The sequence below is a fragment of the Lissotriton vulgaris genome, chromosome 1_1, assembly GCF_964263255.1.
Source record: "Lissotriton vulgaris chromosome 1_1, aLisVul1.2, whole genome shotgun sequence".
Lineage (NCBI taxonomy): Eukaryota > Metazoa > Chordata > Amphibia > Caudata > Salamandridae > Lissotriton > Lissotriton vulgaris.
In genome coordinates, this window is record NC_141685.1 from 884,369,302 (window position 1) to 884,390,316 (window position 21,015).

General features: G+C 44.4%; 1 protein-coding gene across 13 annotated transcripts in view; it reads right to left on the bottom strand.

Moving 5' to 3' along the window:
- The window catches only part of RBFOX2 (RNA binding fox-1 homolog 2), a 617,871-nt gene that overhangs the window by 470,797 nt on the left and 126,059 nt on the right, over positions 1-21,015 (bottom strand). For 2 of the 13 annotated variants that reach the window (XM_086958659.1, XM_086958657.1), the window contains exon 1: positions 15,203-15,850. The exons of 9 other annotated variants lie outside the window; for them this stretch is intronic. In XM_086958659.1, coding sequence (XP_086814785.1) covers positions 15,203-15,217 — 15 coding nt within the window. In that variant the 5' untranslated portion in view covers positions 15,218-15,850. Of the gene's footprint in view, positions 1-15,202; positions 15,904-21,015 lie in introns of those variants that run through there. 2 more of the 13 variants (XM_086958684.1, XM_086958697.1) reach the window with 2 other exon arrangements.

Consider the following 21,015-nt stretch of genomic DNA (forward strand, 5'->3'; position numbering starts at 1 on the left):
TCAAGTGCTGTGTGGAGTGGCATTAAAGAACAAATGAATAATGTAAGCCTCCGTGCCTTAAATGAAATTCAGATTCTCTAAACATTAAATTTGGAAAATCGCTATTGGTCTAGTTCTCCACTGCACACAAATGATGCTGATGAGCAAATCTGCAAACACATTAATCTTATGTGTGTTGCATTTATTCTTTTGTTGTCAATGCCTGCAAACTTTTAGCTTTTTACATTTCAAATATAGATGCTATTGTGGTTTCCACCACCACTGAGACATTTCTTTTTTTTTGTACAAATAGTCTTGACTGTGATATTCTAGCATGATACTCATATGAATGGCCTTGAACTAAATTAACATTTTACTTTCGGAGTTTTGCCCAAAATGAAACCATTAAACAACCACTGACTGGATAATGTGCTTCCATATTTTGTTTCACTAACTCAGAATGGGCTAACTATTGAAGTTCATCTTTACCAATCATGTTTTAATTATTTTGTGGTGAGCTGCACAGATATTTCATAGTACTCATGGATTTCAACCTTACTAAATGTTTATGAAAATGTTCTTGCTTAAGATCACTTAGTATTAGGCAGATAGGCTTTTGATTATTATGATTTGGGGAGGGAGGGGAGCGGGGGGGTCTGAATGTTTGCGACAGATTAATGTTGCCGGCTTCAATCACTAAATGATATAACTTAGGCAATAGGTGATTTCCATTTGCAGACTAAAACAACCGGTTTTCAGCTAATAATGCATCCACTAGCCTTTAGACTTAGAATTGCTACAAGCTGCCACTCATTATGACATGGCTGGCAATATTCCCGTGGCTTTACAGATTACAGTGATTACTTCCTAATTATTCAATAAGTTTAATCATTTTCATAGATGAAGCAATACTAAAGCATAGCATCAATCGGAGTTATTCACTTCACTACTTACATTTTTAGTGTTATGACCCATCCTCTCTACTTAAAGACAATACTAGAGTTTAGTTTATCAATAGATTTTCTTTCTTGATTAGAAGTTTTAAGAAAGTTAATAATTATTGTCATGCTTGTTTCATTGCTTAATTCCAACTAAGCTGCCTCAAGAACGTAATCACTATATGTATTTATTTAATCCCTTGCGTGCTCATGACAGAACCACGCCGTCATGAGCCACGGGTGGCGTGTGCTCATGACATCATGGTTCCATCATGCGGCTGCCGCTCCTCCCACGCGGCATTAATTCCCCACCTGTGCAGGCGAATTAATGAGCGGGCCGGGCCTTGACTGAACCACGCAGTCATGAGCACACGCCGCCCGTGACTCATGACGGCATGGTTCCGTCACGAGCACAGCACCACCCACGCCGCGGCGAAATTCACGCCGCTGCAAAGGGGTTAATAGAACAGATCTACCAGGTATCTATTCTAAACAAGCCTGTCAGATACAGTATCTGGCCACATTTACTAATTGGCATTGGTAATACTAGTATCTGGAACATACGGATCGCAATTTAGAGGATAATCTATAGAGTACCATCAAAGCTAGGAGTTGTCCATTGCAATTTTTCCTTTCATTACTTTTCAAAGGAATTCTAAATGGAGATATATATATTTTTTTTTTTCACTGAAAAAACAGATTAAAGTAACGTTCTAGTTAGATAAACATGGTAGTTAAAAATACAATTTAAAATTGAAAAAACACTTATCTGCACCAGTTGCAGTTTACTGGCCCAGCTATAACTTACAACCCAGTCATGCAATGCTTACAACCTCACATCATTAATGACGTTCAATAACATGACTAATGATGTCACTGAACACTGCAGTGGTTTGCCCTCCTCTCCTTTCAAATCAAGCTGCTTTCATGCTCTCTGTCTGCCCATGTGCTTTATACATAAATAATTTAACCCCTTCGATGCTGATGACGAGCTGGGCTCGTCATGGCGTAGCCTCCTCGCACGCTGATGACGAGCCCAGCTCGTCATGTAAAGTGCGTTTTTTAAAAACCCAGCGTGCGAGCGGAATTCCGCTAGCGCGCATGCGGTTAAGACATGGGTAGAGGTTATTTTGCAGTATTCTTCTAGGAGTGTTGCAAGCTGCGCTACTACAATACTTTCAGCAAAGCGCTACTGGAAAGACAACCAAGCATTTGTACTATAGTTTTGGGAAAGTGAGATGAAAGCATTTTTAGGTCTCGCCTACGACGAACGCGCTGAAAGCGCGTTCTCGAAGCGAGAACTATAGTCGGCGTCTCAGCAGTCTGAGACCGACGAAGGGAGACAAGACCTGGCCGCGCGCAGCGTTTCCCCATAGGATAACGTTGTGCGCGCGGCCAGGTCTTCTCTCCAGAGCACGCCAATGCAGACAGGATCGCTTTGCGCGCCTCTCTGGAATGCAGGGGGGAGTCTGCAGAGGGGCGCGCGGAGCTGTTCACGAGGCACGTGGCGCTGATAGTGCTGGCTGCAGTTAGCATAGTGTGCCGCCTGACGTGTTTGTCCTTCTAACCTCCTGTTGAAATGCGCAAGTCGGAATCTGATCTCGCAGTCCCGCCCCTTCTCGCCGGACCACTGGGCCTCAGATTCGGCATCTGAAATATTAGCTTTGCCTATAATAATTCTATCTATGCACCATGTGCCATCTACTGGGCATTCACTTGCACTGCAGGCCAAGAACACCACAAGGAAGTGCGTCGCCTAGCCATGCCATGGAAGGGAGCTGTGCTGCTGCGGTAAGCAGAGGGGCGATGTCGGAGGCGCTATAAACTGACAGGAAGGCGTGAGAAGCTAATAAAGAAATATGCCCCCAACTTAAAATACAATTCGATAGAAGCATCAACATCTGCACTTATATGCAGCGTCCACGGAGAGTCCACGTGATCTTCCGTGTGCAGAGGTCAGACAACAGCTACAAGCGCATCTCTTGCAGCCAGGATAAGGCTAGACCAGGCAGACTCCGCGGCGTTGCAGGTACAACCGCTGCAACCCTCACTGTCCTGTCACATGACAGCCTCATCGCGGTGATGCAGGTGCAGACAAGCTGCACCCCTTCACTGTCCTTTCACCGCAGCCTTTTTACTGTGATGCGGGTCAGAATCCCTCACTGTTCTGTCACATGACAGCCTCATCGCGGTGATGCAGGTGCAGAAACGTTGCACCCATCACTGTCCTTTCACCGCAGCTTTATCGCGGAGATGCGGGTCAGAATCCCTCACTGTCCTGTCATATGACAGCCTCATCGCGGTGAGGCAGGTACACGCGCGCTACACTCCCCACTGTCCTTTCGCATAACTTCAGAACGGATCTGAATCTATAGCTGTTTCTCCCACTCTCACGGTACACAAACATCCTACTCTGCGTCACTTCCGGCATAGTGTATATAAGTCCTCAGCAATGAGTCTGAAAAACTGCGATCTGTTGCAAAACAGGCCATCCCGGGACTCTGCCTCTGCCTCTATTATGACCACTGCAGGGAACCTATATGATTGGGGAGTTCACTTTTGTGAGTGAGTTCTGCTGTCTGTAAGCTGAAATACCCAATGTGCGTGCGCACAATTCACTTATTTTTTTTTTTTAATCATTTTGCGGCTTTCTTAGCACTGTGGCACGGGAGCTCGTGTTTTTTGAGTCTTCTCCTCTACCATTTCCTCCCTTCATTTTTCGAAAGACCATCTGTGGCTCCTCTTAATCTCGTCCATCTTCCCTTTCTTTCCCTTGCCTTCGATCCCTTCATGCCCTCTCTCTTCTTCCTGCCACTTTGCTCCCCTCCCTTCTTCTCTCCTCTCTCCTCCTTTCTTGGCTCCTTTCACACTCCTGCCGTTCAGCTTGCTTCCTTCCCTTCCCATGCACGTTTTCTGTATTTTCCCTTGACTAATTGCAGCATTTCATTCGTACTTTCTGCATCGATTCCTCCGTTCACTCTCTTTGCTATATTTCTTTGTTCCACTGTCCCACCTCCCTTCTAACACCCTGTGGCTCTGTGTATTTTGTCGCTGGCATTCTTTAGTGAAATGTAGCGCACATTGCCCCTATATATTTCATCTTGTGTGTATGGCGTCTTCCCAGCTCTTATTCTGTCATTCTCGTTATTCATGAAAGCAAGATACTTAGTCTAGTGTCACACTCCAATCCCTAGTATGGTCCAATTTGCACATATATTTCAAAATATACATATTTGCCTGCGACACTGACCCCCCTCTTTGGTCTTCCCTCACCGTACATTTCCCAGAACGGTAAGATATATCCGAGGTAGCTACTGCCTCATACCCACTTCTGTCTGGGTGTGTCTCCTCCTTCATTTAGGAGGGCTGTGCTTCTGTTCTCTGTGAGAGTGAAGTGAGCAGGCATAGTGCTTTCAGTGGCTGTTACAATGGCTTGATGACAAGTATGATAGAAATCACAATCTACTGAAGGTCCATGTAGACGGTTGGGAGACAGAACATTACAGCACCAGCCACACACACAAACACACAATCACACACACACGCGCACACACACAACCACACACACACAACCACACACACACAACCACACACAGAACCAAACACACAGAACCACACACACAACCACACACACACACAACCACACACACACACACACACACACACACACACAACCACACACACACACACACACACACACACACAACCACACACACACACACAACCACACACACACACACAACCACACAACCACACAACCACACACCACCACACCACCACACACCACCACACCATCAGTGCACACTTTCACCAGACACAAACACCATCAGTCGTCAGTGTACGCTTTCACCGGGCACAAAAACCATCAGCCGTCAGTACACGCTTTCACCAGACACAAACACCACCAGCCATCAGTGCATGCTTCCACCAGGCACACACCACCAGACGTCAGTTCACACTTTCACCAGTCATCCACACACCACCAGCCGTCAGTGCACGCTTTCACCAGGCTCACACACACCACCAGCTGTCAGTGCATGCTTGCACCAGGCACACACACCACCAGCCAGCAGTGCAAACTTCCACCAGCCATCAGTGCACAATCTCTACAGGCACACACACCACTAGCCATCACTGCACACATCACTTGTTAACGCATCCACAATTAACTATTGCAGCAATCGCAGTATGGCACACTTTACTTTTAAACATATTCATCTAAAGTGCAGCATGCCACCATTGCTACAAAAATAAATACATTTTTTGGCCTACAATTTATTGACTTTTGTTGCAATTAGTGTTGCGCAATATTTAGCAATGCCAAAAGCTCAAACTTAATTACTGCGAGACCTATTGCATTGCAAACGCTTGTTTTATTATTATTCAAGCTGGTGAGTCACTGTCATTGCTTTCTATTGTTCACGAACTATTTGAGAAGGCAGAAAGATGCTATGTAACTCGGAGATTCAACTACTAATAATGTGTGGAAGAGATTTTAGACGTGATTTGGGACACGTCAACTGGGGTACTGAACTTTAAAGTATTCAGCAATTTCAGCACCTGCTCAGGAGATGCGGGTAGAAAAGTGACCAAGAGACTGAGACATGACGTGCAGCTAGCACTTTTGAAGTCTAATGCCTGATGTTAACTATTAACTTTTTTTTAATTCTAAAATAGATGGCCTATATCCTCGATATGAAAAATCTAGATCGCTTGCCACAAAAACATTGATAGGCTAAATGATGTTTAGGAGCACTAGCAGAGTTCAAAAACCTATTCTGCACTATAAAGAGTTGTGGACTTTTGCTGCCGCTCACAAAATATGGATGTAAAGAAAATCTTATTTATAAACTACAAAAAACTATTGTATGGATTATTTTCAGTTAAGGAACTGGGCCCTCCCACAAGTAAGTAAAGAGGCAGTACCTAGGAATTTAACACTGTGGGAAAAAGTTTTCACTACTTATGTTAGCCTTAATGGTCTTATGACCAATATTAAATCATCTCTCGTGGGTGTGGGTACTACTCTGAAGTAGTCATATATGAAAAAATAACAACACATTTCTGGGGAAAAAACATCCCTGTGGGCAAATTGCAAAAGCATTGGGCTGGCACCTCCCTCCTCTGTAAAAGCTAACAGAATAGAGTACTATTGTACAAAATGATGACGGGTTGGCCTGTTACACCAACCTTTAAAGTTAAAACACGTGTGGCCAAAAGATGACCTATGTTGGAGGGGTTGTAGGCAGGAAGGATATGTACTACATGTATGGAGGAGGCACTGAAGATGAAAAATTTTTACCAAAAAAATACTTATTATTATTATTATTATTATGTTTCTTATATAGCGCCTGAATCGACCCCCGAAGGGGTATCTCCGCGCTTGCCTTGGGAACCCGTCCTAGCTTTTCCCTGTGAGATAGCCCCTAAAGGGCATCCCCAAGGTGAAAGCCAGGCATCCCGCCGCGGGGGGCCGTTGTGGAGATTAAGCAAGCTTAATGCCCAGAGTTGCAGAGTGTGAACCCATGATTAGGTCAGGCACTGAGGCGAGAATTATCGAGTCCATGGACATTTGAGCTCAAGACCCTGCCGCGTCGGGAATTGAACCCTGGTCCCGGGCCTGACCTCTGCTACAGGGTCTGCCTGCTCTAACCAGTGAGCCACACTTCTCCACTTAGTCGTATTAAGTGGGTGGTGCGTCCATTGCGACCAGATCTATCAACCACTGTACTCAATCTAAGATCAATGAAAATCGGACAGCTGCATTAGGCAGATTGGAGATTGATAACTAACATGATCTTGGCAGAGAAACAATTAATTGCACTGAAATGAAAATCACCGGCTACTCTCTCAATGCAAGAGTGGCGGGCAAACTTTGGATGTTGATGGCCATGGAAAAGTTAACCTTTTGAACTTAAGAAAAAGGGACTTAAAAACAAAAGATAGTGGCATCCTTTGGTGGTCAACTTGAAAGACAAGGACTTTCCATATGACTGTCGCAAATCTCGAAATCGATTGCTTAGACTGGTTGATTAGCACAAGGGCTGGACATGGGAACTTTACCAGTTAAATTAGCGAAAGATGTGCTACTTACTTGATCATGGAATAGAAACTTGGTAAATGGGGCAGATATGTATACCCACCTACCTTGGGGAAGAGAGCACAGTAAAGAGTGAGATGTACTCTGCCTATACAAGTTAGATCTAATGCTGCATCCTTGCTAGCTTCTGTCTGGTAGGCTTTAGGTTGCGATTTTGTAATTTGAAAGTAACTAAAATTTTGCTAAAAAAGAAAAGCCGATTGATCTTTAGTTAGTTCTTATTTAAAGTTGTGCAGCCGGTTCTTAACCACTTCCATGCTCATGACGAGCTCAGCTCGTCATGAGGCACGGTTGAGCTGCATTCATGGCGAGCTGAGCTCGTCATGACCCTTGGAACGTTCACACGCGGGGATAATTTCCCCGCTGTGCTGAACGTTCCAACACGGGTGTGGTCGTGACGAGCTCCGCTCGTCATGAGTGCAGCTCCACTGTGCCTCATGACGAGCCGAACTCGTCACAAGCAAAGCGGCGCAGCGCGCTGCCCCTCTACCCCCGCAGAGCAGGTGAAAACGCCCCGCAGCGACGGGGGTAAAAAAGTAGGGTATACTCCTTATAGTAGGTTTTGAGCCATCTGCACTAGATACATTTATTTTGCTTACAGACCACTGGATGGAAATGGAACGGTTAAGTCAATAACAACAGGGTAAAATTTGTTCGGATTTTAGCGAGAAATCCATGAAAGCACAATAAACCAAATGCATAGGTATGAGAAATCTCTCCAATACAAAAACCGGGGTCTGACATAAAGCCAAATTTGTAGGCTAAAGAAGGCTACGACCATTGAAGAATTATTCAGGACACAAGTTCCTATAGAGCCTTTAGGCTGAGATACAACAGTAAAAAACCAAAGATACAAGTGATTGTCTGTGAGACTCAAAAAAATAATAATCATTGGATTCCCATCAAAAGTCATGCGATGATCAATAATCTCATTTGGTCATCCAGAAAATTGGGAAGGTCCGTCTCTTGATCATTGAGACCATTTTCATACCCAATATACACATATTCAAATGGGTCAAGCCCACAATCACTATGATGACCATGAGAATGTAGAATCATATGGGAACAAGTGCAGTGCAAGAAAAGGAGAGTGGTGAATAAAATAGAGTGAAGAGACAAAAAAAGGGGAAACTTTTAATTTTGAATATTGGCTCTTCCTCCAAGAACAGTGCAATGGGGCAGTATCCAGCAAATTTATAACTGCCATAGGGGCAGACATGTTTCAGCCAGTAGGGAGAGAAATCCCACTTCTTTCTTCAGGGCCTCTGTTCTACAAATGTTGCTACTGCATAAAGTGATATAACTATAAACAATATAGAGTACAAGGGTGCACAAACGAATCAATCAAATTTTGAAAAGGATATGAATGAACATTTCACTAAGTGTTCATTTTCCTACGTGTCAACCGATGTGTCTCACATCTACAAAACAAACATTTTGAAATCCAGGGTAATGCTTCACTGTGTATCACAGACAAACCTCTGCGTATTATATAGAATATTAAAAAAGTTTTTTTCACTCACCCAGTATGACCGGGGACTAGACCTCACCTCTCCTGGACCAAGCTCAGGAAGTAGGAGGCCCCGCTCTGCGAAGGCAAAGTGTAGTTTACATAGAGTGAAAGACAGGTCATCAAGGCGCTGATTTCCTACAAACATGGCGTAAACTTTTAAACTACCCGCCTTCCCAGGCACACACTAATTCAAATCAGAGACAGTTATGGCTCACAAGTCACGATCCAACACAGTGTCTTCAGCTAATACTATATATGCAAATACCCAAAATAATTCCTGTTTTTTGTTTAGAATAGCCCACCTCCTAAAATCGTAATTCTTGGTGGGGATAGAGAAACAAGTATTCAGCTTAATGCCAAAACCAAATAGCCATTCAACCCAGAGAATTCCAGCTTAACGAACCTGTCCGTCGTTGCCTCTGGCAAAACCCGAGTCAAGGGCTCGCAAACAGCATTTTATTAACTGGGAATGCCCTTCCAGGGCGGGGCTTGGAGAATTAAAGTGCCGGATGTAATAACAAATTCCCGCATGTAATAATTTTTAGATCCATAGTTGTTCTGAAATTTGTTGTCTACAAACTCTCTAGGCCTAAATTACGAGATTCCATGTACTAGCCTCTGAGATGGGATACTAATACCCTTCATTGACCCTATAATTTGAGATAATTCTCGCTGTACTTGTTGATTGTACTAAGATCTGAACAGCGGATAGGGTCCTATGGGTTGTTGGTTAACTGCATTTAGAATGCGCTACCTCACCTGGGTGTTTCTGTTTATCTGATACAGTGTATTCAGCATGCAGCTGAATACACACACATATTAAACATGGTCAATAAAGTTTGTTGAAAATCATGAATAAACAACAATACACAGAAAACATAAAACAAACTATAATGAGTCATTACATTCCCTATTTTGTAGCATTAACGAACCAGTTTAGCTGTAGAATTGAGCAGGTCTAATATATTGCACTACTTGTCATTCTATTTGAACTAAAGGGGACCGCGGTATCCCCGGGACTACAATACTAATAAAGGTGATGTAATTTTGTAGTTTTTAACTTTTTAGCCACATCCAATGTGAGTGACGTAACGTTTGCGGTAGCATTTCGTGTGACCCAAGGTGATGATTTAGCTATGGTTCACACGATTTCGAAACATCCTTCAAGAGTGTTGTTTGTGTGTATGCTATCCCCTTTAGTGATTTGAACAGAATCGCGGGATAGTGTTTCTTCTAAACTACAACTTTTTTGTCATTTTATAGTGGATTATGCTCTCGCGATACTATCAATGCGAGTGGCAGATCAACTCAGTCAGTATTCAGTGCGGAGGTAGCGATATTGACACACCCGAGATGCTGTTTTTTAAGTATGTTAGAAGCTTGAATTGATTTCTTGGTAATTTTCGATAGACTTGTGGGACAGTGTTCCCCCAAAAATACAATTCACATGGTTCCGACGTCATTTTGTAGTCGGCAAGGCTCTCGCGATACTACTAACCCGACCACTTGTGAGGGCGGATGCATGAATTATGACTAAATTTCAAATGATTGAGTACACGATAAGGTAAAATTATTTTTGTGTAAACAGCTCTTTATGTTAGTCACAGCGGTTAGACCGAAATTTTTTATTACATCCGACAATTTGTTATTAAATCCGGCACTTTTCAATTCTCCAAGCTCCGCCCTGGAAGGGCATTCCCAGTTTAAAAAATGCTGTTTGCGAGCCCGCCGTTGCCTTCCCCTTGACTCAGGTTTTGCCAGAGGCTACGACGGACAGGTTCGTTAAGCTGGAATTCTCTAGGTTGAATGGCTATTTGGTTTTGGCATTAAGCTGAATGCTTATTTCTCTATCACCACCAAGAATTACGATTTTAGGAGGTGGGCTATTCTAAACAAAAAACAGGAATTATTTTGGGTATTTGCATATATAGTATTACCTGAAGACAATGTGTTGGATCATAACTCTTGTGAGCCATAACTGTCTCTGATTTGAATTAGTGTGTGTCTGGGAAGGCGGGTAGTTCAAATGTTTACGCCATGTTTGTAGGAAATCAGCGCCTTGATGGCCTGTTTTTCACTCTATGTAAACTACACTTTGCCTTCGCAGAGCAGGGCCTCCTACTTCCTGAGCTTGGTCCAGGAGAGGTGAGGTCTAGTCCCCGGTCATACTGGGTGAGTGAAAACAAATGTTTTAATATTCTATATAATAAGCAGAGGTTTGCCTGTGATACACAGTGAAGCATTAACCTGGATTTCAAAATGTTTGTTTTGTAGATGAGACATCGGTTGACACGGAGGAAAAAAAACACTTCGTGATTTGTTCATTCATATCCTTTTCAAAATTTGATTGATTCGTTTGTGTGCCCTTGTACTCTATATTGTTTATAGTTATAATCACTTTATGCAGTAGCAACATTTGTAGAACAGAGGCCCTGAAGAAAGACGTGGGATTTCTCTCCCTACTGGCTGAAACATGTTGGCCCCTATGGCTGTTATAGATTTGCTGGATACTGCCTCATTGCACTGTTCTTGGTTTTAATTAGAGGAAGAGCCAATATTCAAAATTAAAAGTTTCCTCTTTTTTTGTCTCTTCACTCTATTTTATTCACCACTCTCCTTTTCTTGCACTGCACTTGTTCCCATATGATTCTGCATTCTCATATCATAGTGATTGTGGGCTTGACCCATTGAATATGTGTATATTGGGTATGGAATTGGTCTCAATGATCAAGAGACGGACCTTCCCAATTTTCTGGATGACCAAATGAGATTATTGATCATCGCATGACTTTTGATGGGAATCCTAGGATTATTATTTTTTGAGTCTCACCAACAATCACTGGTATCTTTGGTTTTTTACTGTTTTATCTCAGCCTAAAGGCTCTATAGGAACTTGTGTCCTGACTAATTCTGCAATGGTCGTAGCCTTCTTTAGCCTACAAATTTGGCTTTATATCAGACCTCCAGTTTTTCCTATAGTATTGTAAGTTGAATGTTAGGGGATATAAACCAGGGCAGGTCTTAAAACTTCCCCTAGACCCCCTTTCTCTGTGATGTTTTGAACTCTCTCCAATAACCAGCATAAGATATTAAAGTATGCATGATCAATCTAAAACAGTACAAAACTTACATAAGACAATTACTATAAGATCTCATTTATAGCCAGCAATGTGTGTGCAAAATTTATCATCACAAAGATAATTTCCAAAGTGCGTTTCTACAATTAAGAAAATGCACCACATACGATTATGAGCATAAGGTGTGTTAGGTCATTCAGTATGAAATTTCAGATAGATTAATAAAAAAGTAATCAAGAAGAAAAAAAGCCATTCCGGCCAATAAAAACTATGTATAACATCAATGTTAAACGGCACATAGGGCCTCAGATATTAATTCACCTAAGGGAGTGCTTTTAATTAGGCATTACATCCAGGTCCTTTCTTAGTCTGCCTAATAACACAACCTTTCCAGTGGACCTAATGATTTACACCTCTTAACTGCATTCTTAATATAAGTTGCAATGACGCAGCATGTATAAATATCTGGCAGTTTCCTAAGAAAGTCAGAAGCCACCTGATAATAAAAGAGACCCCAAGATAAAAACAAGGGGCGTAGTACACATAATTTTATATCTTTATAACATTTGTAAAAGAGCATAAAGTGCATTGTAGATAGCCTAGCTTTTCCGTCAGATGGGCATTTGGCTACATTTGATGACCATGCCTTTGATTTAAGGAAGGTTAGGGAAGGCAACTATATGATGGATTAGTTGAAAAAGTAATCTAGTCAGATTAAAACTGATCTGGTTATTATTCACGCTAATCAAATAACCCTGTATCCCTTGCTGTATTGGGCCCCAGCAATAACTTCCCACTGTCATCTCTGTTCTTTCACTTAATTCTCTATGGGCTCAACTATTGCATAGAAAAACAGTTCTCCGTTCTTTCTTACTAAATTGAACATACTAGCAGGTACTTGGACACAGCAATTTTCTACCAATTCTTCCAGGAGACCATTTATGTACTGTAGCCATGGAATCTTTTCAGAGTGGTCAAGTTCTAGGCAGTCCTTTATGATGTCTTCCGTAAATGTTGTACCTTGTTTGCCCCAGATGCTATGCCATTTTGAGAATACCACTAAGATGGATGTGGTCCTAAATGTGCGAAATATCAATTTGTTTGGGAGTTAAAAAGGCTGGAGTTGATCGCTGGACTGCAAGATGTCTACATAAAATAGCATTATCCTGGACCTGTTTACTATTTTTACACCCCCAAATTGGTGCCCCATATAGTACAACAGGAAGACATTTAGTTCACCATTGCTCTGATGGGTTTCATGCCCATCTTCTTGGCAAATCTAAAGACCATATAAGAGCCTGAAAAATATTTGTAATATGCAGCCTTTAAGTGAAGTCCCCATTGCCCGCCCTGTGAAAATAGTATGCTCAGGTAACTAAAGGTTTTTACCTTTTCTAACTTTTGGCCTGTTACAAAGACAGCCTTGATCTTCTTCCTCCCCTTACTACAGACCATGTGTCTGTGTTGTCAAATTTAATTATAAACTTCTACCCTACACGAAAGATACAAAATTATCAATTAAAAGCTCAAAGCCATTTGCTGTCCTGGATAACAACACTGCATCTTCTGCGTATATTACAATCAGGGTAGGAGGTGCGATCTGAGTTTTTGGTACATCTGCATTCAAGCTTTGGAGCATGGCATTGACACTTAATATATAACGAAAATAAAAAAGAATTAAGGAAGCAGCCCCGTCTAATCCCTTTTGTCACCTTGAATGTGTCTGTGCCTTCGGTTAAGCCAAACGTTTCTCCAAGACCTTGTTAAGCTTGCAGGACCCAAATGCCAGGACCCCATGCTATACATCATAGTAGTGAGTAGTGCCACAGAAAAGAGCATGAAGAAGATGGCAAGAACTGGGTATTCGAGAATGCGCCTACTGTGGCTAAGGGAGTTCGGTGTTGTTCATTAGAAGTATGACAGCAGTGTCAAAAGAAGGCACGTGTAGAATGCTGGCAGCGTTAAGTATTAAAGGAAATGCAGGTAGCTAAAAATGGGTATCAGAGGAAAATGCATACAGAAAGACAAGGGCATGTACAGCTGTTGTGTAGCGCCGAGAAGAACAGCAGCGAGTGGTGGGGGGAGGGAGGAAGGCAACAGAAGGAATGAGAAAAGGCTGTCCTGCTCTGAAGGGAGTGAGGAGCTGTCATCACTGAAACGACAAGTGTCAAAGAAAGGTGCCTGTAGATGGTTCACTACAGAAATGGGAGCGTGGGACTGACTGTGCATCTTAGCAGCCAGTAGTTTCGGAGGAAGCTGTGTGCGAATAGCAGATACCTTGTATGTCAGAGGAGGAAATGTGCAAAAGGTGGGCTGCATTGGATGTCCGGAGAAGAAGAATGCACAAAGTAGTGTGGCTCACTGGTTAGAGGCGGCAGACCCGAGAGCAGAGGACGGCCCGGGACCAGGGTTCGATTCCCGGCGCGGCAGGTTTCTGGACCAGGGTCAGCGGACTCGATAATTCTCTCGCCTCGGTGCCCACTCTGATCAGCGTCCACACTCGGCAACTCTGGGCATTAGCTTGCCTCATCTTCACTAACGGCCCCACCAGACCGCCGGGGATGCCTGGTCTCACCCTGGAGATACCCATTAAGGGACCATCTCTCAGGGAAACCAGGAAGGGTTTCGCAGTGGTCGAAGCGCCTTGGGACCCTCCGGGTAAGTAGTGCGCTATATAAATGCCTATACATACATACATACATACATACATACAAAGTGGCCTACACTGCTTTCCAAGAAGGCTAGTGCAGTGCACTTCTGGGAAGTAGTTTCAGATATATCAGCATGCATAAGGCGGCTGGCTACCTTGAGAGAAAGAAGCGCACTAATGATGGCCAGCTTCGGATCAGAGGAAGGAGCATGCAAAAAATGGCTAGCAACAGGTGTGAGACAAAGGAACAAACAGGAGGACCGCTTCAGTGAAGGATAGTGTCTCTGGCTGGGCATCAGAGCAGCGAGTAGTATCAGAGGAAGGCAGGAGCAGAAGGTGGCTGGTAGGTGTCACAGGAACGCACGTGCAGAATATAGCTTCAAGTGGGTTTCAGATGAAGCCAGGCAACGTAAAGGGTGGGCAAAACTGTGCATTATAGCAGCGAGTAGATTCAAAGACGCGCGCAGAAGGTAGCCTGCTGTGTGAGTCAGAGGAAGGTATCTGCAGAAGGTCTCCTGCAGTGAGCAGAGCACGTGGGCAAAAGCGGGTGCGAGGAAAACGTGCATGCGATGTCCGGTAGTAAGGGGGACAAGGAGCTACGCGCTACAGCGTTGAGGGGTGGCAGAGGAAGGTAGAAGCAGAAGGCGACCAGCATTCAGTCAGGGGAAGGCAGGCGCCAAAGGTGTTCAGGAGTGCAGCGCTGTGAAGCGGCAGCGATCAGTGTCAGAGCTACGACGGTGCCATATGTGGCTAAGGAAGAAGGGTGCAAAAGGAGGCCAGCGACGAGTGACTGGGGAGGACAAGTGCAGGAGGCAGCCAGTAGTAGGTGCCAGAGGAAAGATACTGCAGAAGATTACAGAGAGTGGAGGAAGCACAGTTCGGAGGAATACAACACCAAGTAGCGTCAGGGGAAGGAATGTAGGAGCAAATCGTGGCCGTACTCACCCAAAGATACATCATGTCAGACGGGAGCCCCTGGGTCAGCAGGGACGGACCCCTTGGAGGCTGGCCAGCGTATTCTGCATGCAAGGCGCGATGGTTCAGGAACAGCAGTACCAGCAGGGTCCCCTTCCTTCATGCAGGACCTACCACCACCAAAACGAGGGTCCCGCGCGGAAGATGTGCCACAACTGAGCAGCCGTCGCCACAGGACCGAATATTGGATGGACCCACGAGGAGCAAGAGAGAGGGAGGGAGGGGGGCGGGGGAGCCCACTCCGCTGAGGGCCCTGCACACTATGGAGAAAGAATAAAGTCCCACACAGTGAGAGCGCGGTAGCTCTCGGGAAGCGCGCCCTCCTCGGCACAGGATACACTACAATCCAGACACGGAGTCCACGAGGAAGAGTTCAGGAGCGAAATAACGCCCCTGGGAGCCGGGCGCGCGGCAGCTTGAAGAAGCGAAGCTCGCAAGGGCAGGACGTCAGCAGCTGCGCAATCAGATTTGCACCGGAGGTGGAAGACCCCGGCACGAGCTCGGTCCCTAATGTTGTTGTAGGGTCAAATACACCGAATGCTGCCGGGCCCTCAGCAGCAACGCCTGCACGGAACACTTACAGATGACACTGCATTAACTGCCAACTCACTGCACACTGCTCGCACTCTCACAGCCGCCCTTGCGCCCCGGGGGAACCGCCGAGCACTGACAGATCATTACCGAGGCAGGCCAGGGTGCAGGGCGGGACGCCTGGGCGAGGCAGGTACAGGGGGGTGGGGAACCAAGACCGGTACAGGGAGAGAGGTACAGCAAACGAGAAAGGGGAATGGAGGGCGAATACAGCGAGAGGGACACAGGTACATGAAGGAGGCGAAGGAAGCAACGCAGGTGTGGAAGAGGAGACAAACACGACATAGGTAGGGAGCCACACAAGAAGGGGGGGGGGCGTGCAACATGTAGAGAGAACGGGCAAGGGACACACACAAGTATAGGAAGATGACGACAATTACAGGGAAAGAACGGAAAGCAAAAACAGTCAATAATGGGCGCCAAAGACAGGCACAGGGAGCAGAGAACATGGAAATAGGGTTCCATGGAGGTAGTGGCACATGTGAGCAACATAAATACAAGTGAAATTAAATGAAAACAGATTTGTATAGCGCAACTAAGCCCAATGGGCGTCAAGGCGCCTAACCAAAGAGAAACTAGCTGGTGCAAATAATCTCCGTTACTGGTAGGCCTTGAAAAAGAACCAAGTTTTAAGCGCCTTTTTAAAAGGGGACAGGGACGGTAGGGCTTCAATCTCCAATGGCAGTGAGTTCCACAACCTGGGGGCAACAATGGAAAATGCTCTGCGGAGGAATAACAAAAGCATAGGAATTGGGGAGGAAAGAGAAATATAAATGTAGGCAGGGTTTTAAGTGGGATGAAAAAACTGGGGTGGGGGTCACTCATAGGGGCGTGGCCAGTGTAATTAAGGGCGTGGCTTAAAAACACGTACGCTAAAAATCTTTTCTTAGCATAGCATGTCGCCCGACTTGTATTTTGTTGTTTCTGTCACTGCATCCAGATATATGACACAAGTAACATCATACCTACAACAAGTCAGGACTATTGCCTTTGTCAATGGTTGTTAGTTACACAAGATAAATAAGCAGCAACAATGGCTTCTTGTATATAATATTGAAAAATCTTCCACTTAAAACCCTAGTGACATCACAACCAGGTTGCTGTTCCTGAGTTTTCAAACAGAGAAGGGAAATCTTGAGAGAAAATTACTCTAAAGAATTTCCACTTCCCCTATAACGCTCACCTGACACGACATCATGCTGTAACTTCTACACTAGTGAGAAGGGAGCAGTTTAAGCAGTGCACTTCGATGTGCCTGCAGTCCGGGAAAAAACGAAACGCCTGTGCCAGGGCACAAAACAGAGCCTGATAGAGACACGTTTCGAGGCCTCCTTTAAAAAACTGCCAGTGCTCAGACCCGGCCCACTTAAAGCCCTGGATGTATGAAGGAACCGGTACATGAGTGGGTACAGGGACAGGATGACTGGTCCATGCAACAAAGGGAAGGCATGCACGGCAGGCAAAGGGAGCAAAGGACCAGTACTGGGGTGGGGTGTTTAAACAACCTTTATAAGGAGGGGAGAGACGCAGGTACAGTGAGGGAAGGCACATACAAGGGGGGGCATGTTCAGAGATCAGCACAGGCGCAGGTACCAGAAGATAAGGCACACGTGGAGTCGGCCACATACGTACAACCACTTTATTTCAGTCTTTTCCTACTTAGTCACTATTTTTCGTCTTTCACCTACTCCACCTTTCCGCCTTGTGCGTTTATTCCCATTTGCTCTGGGTCATAGTCCGATTAGCAAAAGTAAGTGCCAGTCCCCAAAAATGAGCACTGGTGAGTCCCATGAGCAAAACATGTTTTCGGGGAATGGATACAGAGAATGGAGCAATGGTGGCACTCATCATTTTAACAGGTATAGCACCGAAGCTGGGATTGCACAGAGCCTGGTGCACATGTATTAAAACCCTTTTCAAAATGGCATCTTTTTGCCTGTCTAGTCTGTCTAGAGAAGTGGTGCTTCGGCTGTAGCTTAGCTGCTCCTAATAGCACTAGATAGACATTACTTCTCAATATGTGGAAAACTAAAGAGTCCACACAAACTGCAGGTATACGAGTACCACCAGCAGGACTTTCAATCACGTAAGTCAGAATGAGGTCAGAACTGGTATATTTACTCACTCATCCACTTATACGTTCCTCTACCCAAATTAAGCAACCACTCCAGAGATCGATTTGTAACCTACCCACTACTCATGCCTTAACTTTTCATGTATTGTGAGCGACTATAGTTTGTATTACTGTGCCCTGCTGAATCTGTACTCCGAGAAATGGGGGCCATAAACTTGCTGTATTCTCCCAGATAGGGAAGCTTGCATTGCTGCTGATTTGGGCGTGTCATGTGAGGAGGGGAGCTTATACTCCTGTACGGGTACCTGTCCTCTGAGGTAGGGAAGCTTGCACTGTTTCTGCCTAAGATGTACAAACTCTATGAAGAAGGGTTGTTTATGCTGCTTTTGTCCCAACAAACTAAAAAAAAGAAAGAACATACTAAATGCACTTGCATAACATGCCCTATAAACCGGGGATTAGCTCATCACATTTGTGTCCGAAGACCTATAGTTCTGAGAAAAGCACCTGACACGTAAGAGCAATACTGGTGCGCCAAAAAATCTTGCCAGAAAAAGAAGGCAGGGTCAGTTGCTAAAAGTCCCCGTTTTCCATCTTGCGGCAGGTAAGAAGAGATCATAAATACATGTGGTTCACTCACATACAATGTTAGTAGAGGTCTGATAGTTTTAACAAATGGGATACCTGTGCTGTACCGGTCTTGAATGTGTGAGAGAAACATCTGATGTTCCTGCTGCTACTGCCACCTATCCTATACTTATTCCATTTGTGAAAAGTTGCAATGCTGCTTTCCATGTAATATCTTTGCTGTAAAAGCTCATTATAAAACTTTCAATTACTCAAAACAATTTGCATTGCCAACGTCCGTTTTAATGCATTATCTGAATCAAAAGGAATCTGAAGAGATTTTACATTTGGTTTTAAGTGTGAAACAATCAGCAGGGGAAAAGGGACTAGAGGAGACTGTACATTTTAAAAAACACAGCAGACATGATTTCTAACATGGATAATACCTTTTCCCAAATCTGGCATTTTAGCCAACAGCACTTTGCATAACCGGGATTTGATCTAATAACGACAGAATAAAAAAATAAAAGAACTCTAAGCCCCACAGTGCAACATAATTTTGGCTTAGAAGCCAGGAATGGCTTCTGAGATGCAAACTAAGATGTACTTAATAACATTCTGCCCTTTTCTATTTTTTGTAAACACCAATGTACCATGTCCTGTCTTAACCCCTTCCGCGCTGATGACGAGCTCAGCTCCTCATGAGGCTTACCTGCCGTGTGCTCGACGCGGTATTTACAAAACCGCCGCACACAGCGAGAAAAGCCGCTGCAGCGATGCGGTTAAAAAGGTACAGCACATGCAGCTGATACTGCCAAGCAAGAGTGGCCAGTGAATAAAGGGCAAGTGCCAAAACAGGTAACAGGCCACCTGCAGGGGCAAGAGGGCACCACAGAGATAAGGAGTACAGGAAGCAGGTAGCCAGAGATTGACAGGCACATGATCCAGGGAGAGGGCAACAAAACAGCTACAGAGAACATGTACATTGTGGAAAAAGCAAGTAGAGGAAGCGGGGGAAGGGCAACAGGGATTTAGGAAGGGGGTGGCATAAAAAAAAAAAGGAATGGGGGTGCCAAACAGATATACTGAAAGTTTAGACAATTCAGTCAAGTACACAGAGGTGGTCTAGATTTAGTTGACCAGGTCACATACTGCCATTCGCTCTACAGTTCCATTTGGTGTGCCTTAACAATGTCACCAGCCCAGAGGTTGATGTGGGCCACAACTATGGGTAATGGCTAGTATTTTTTTTAACATTTTACGAAAACAGTTCTCAGGCTTAAAGCGGTGGGAGGGGAATCTCCTGTGCAATGAAGGTGTGGACGAAAGAGACCGAGAGCTAAAGAAGAAACAAAACTTCTTACTAGAGATTAGGCTACCTGAAAGAAATGTAAATGTATGCAATTGGTTAATCAGCAAATGTAAAGACTGCTTGGAAGCCAGTGTAGGCTTTAGTTGACAGTCATTAAAGCTTAACAGTGACAGAGGTTTATTATTTTTCTGAGAGGTGTAAAAGAATGGGGTATTACTTGGGAGCTGAGATCCCACCTCAAATAATAACCAGAACCCTTGTCAGAGAGAACCACAAAAGTCACAAAATCATCCCGTGTCACTTAGGGGTGACTTTATAGGTATTAAAATGGAAAGTTTAGGCCTAGGAAAAGATTTGTCAGGTCGAAATGACAGTTTAACCCCTTGCGTGCGGCGGGAATTCCCCGCCCATGCTGACTCCGCCTTGCGCGGGCGGAGTCATGACGGAACGGTTCCGTCATCAGCACAGCTCACCCGTAGCCGATGACGGAACCGCTCCGTCATCAGCATGCAAGGGGTTAAAAACGCACCCACAGGCTGCAGGTGCAGGCCTGGATGCATATTTTACAGTGCTGTTGTAGTGTGTGGCATTTAATTTACAGACCCTTGGTATGCGTAGCACCATATAATAGGGACTTCTAAGTAAATTAAATGTCTCAATTAGGTGTTTGTCAATTTACCTATGTTTACAAGGGAGAGTACAAGCACTTTCTCTCGGTTAGGCAGGGGTAACGTGCACAGGGTCCTACGACCAGAAAAAACAGGTTCAGCAAAAGGAGGCAGAAATTCGGAGGGAATACTATGCTAAAGATTGTCATCTCCAACAAAAGGTAATGAAAGGATGTTACCATCTGAGTTCTGGAGTGCATCCTTCAAAGGATATACACAAAAAAAGTTTGTACTAGATAGTTTGATTATGTACTGCCAAAATATAGACATTAAAAGCACTTGTTTTACAAACTAAATCTGCGACAGCGTGACACCGTGTAGAATATCATTTTAAAATAATGACTTCCATATTGATAGTGCTTTCCATCACAGGTTGGCGATCTCACATCACTCTAAATACACAAGCCAATTTCTCAATGCACCATTATTCAATTCCGACACCGACACACACCGACCCACACACACACCGACACCCACACACACACACACCGACACCCACACACACACACACACTTACTTCAGTGATCACATTAACCAATTGAGATTTCCTAACTCGAAATAGTTCATTTCC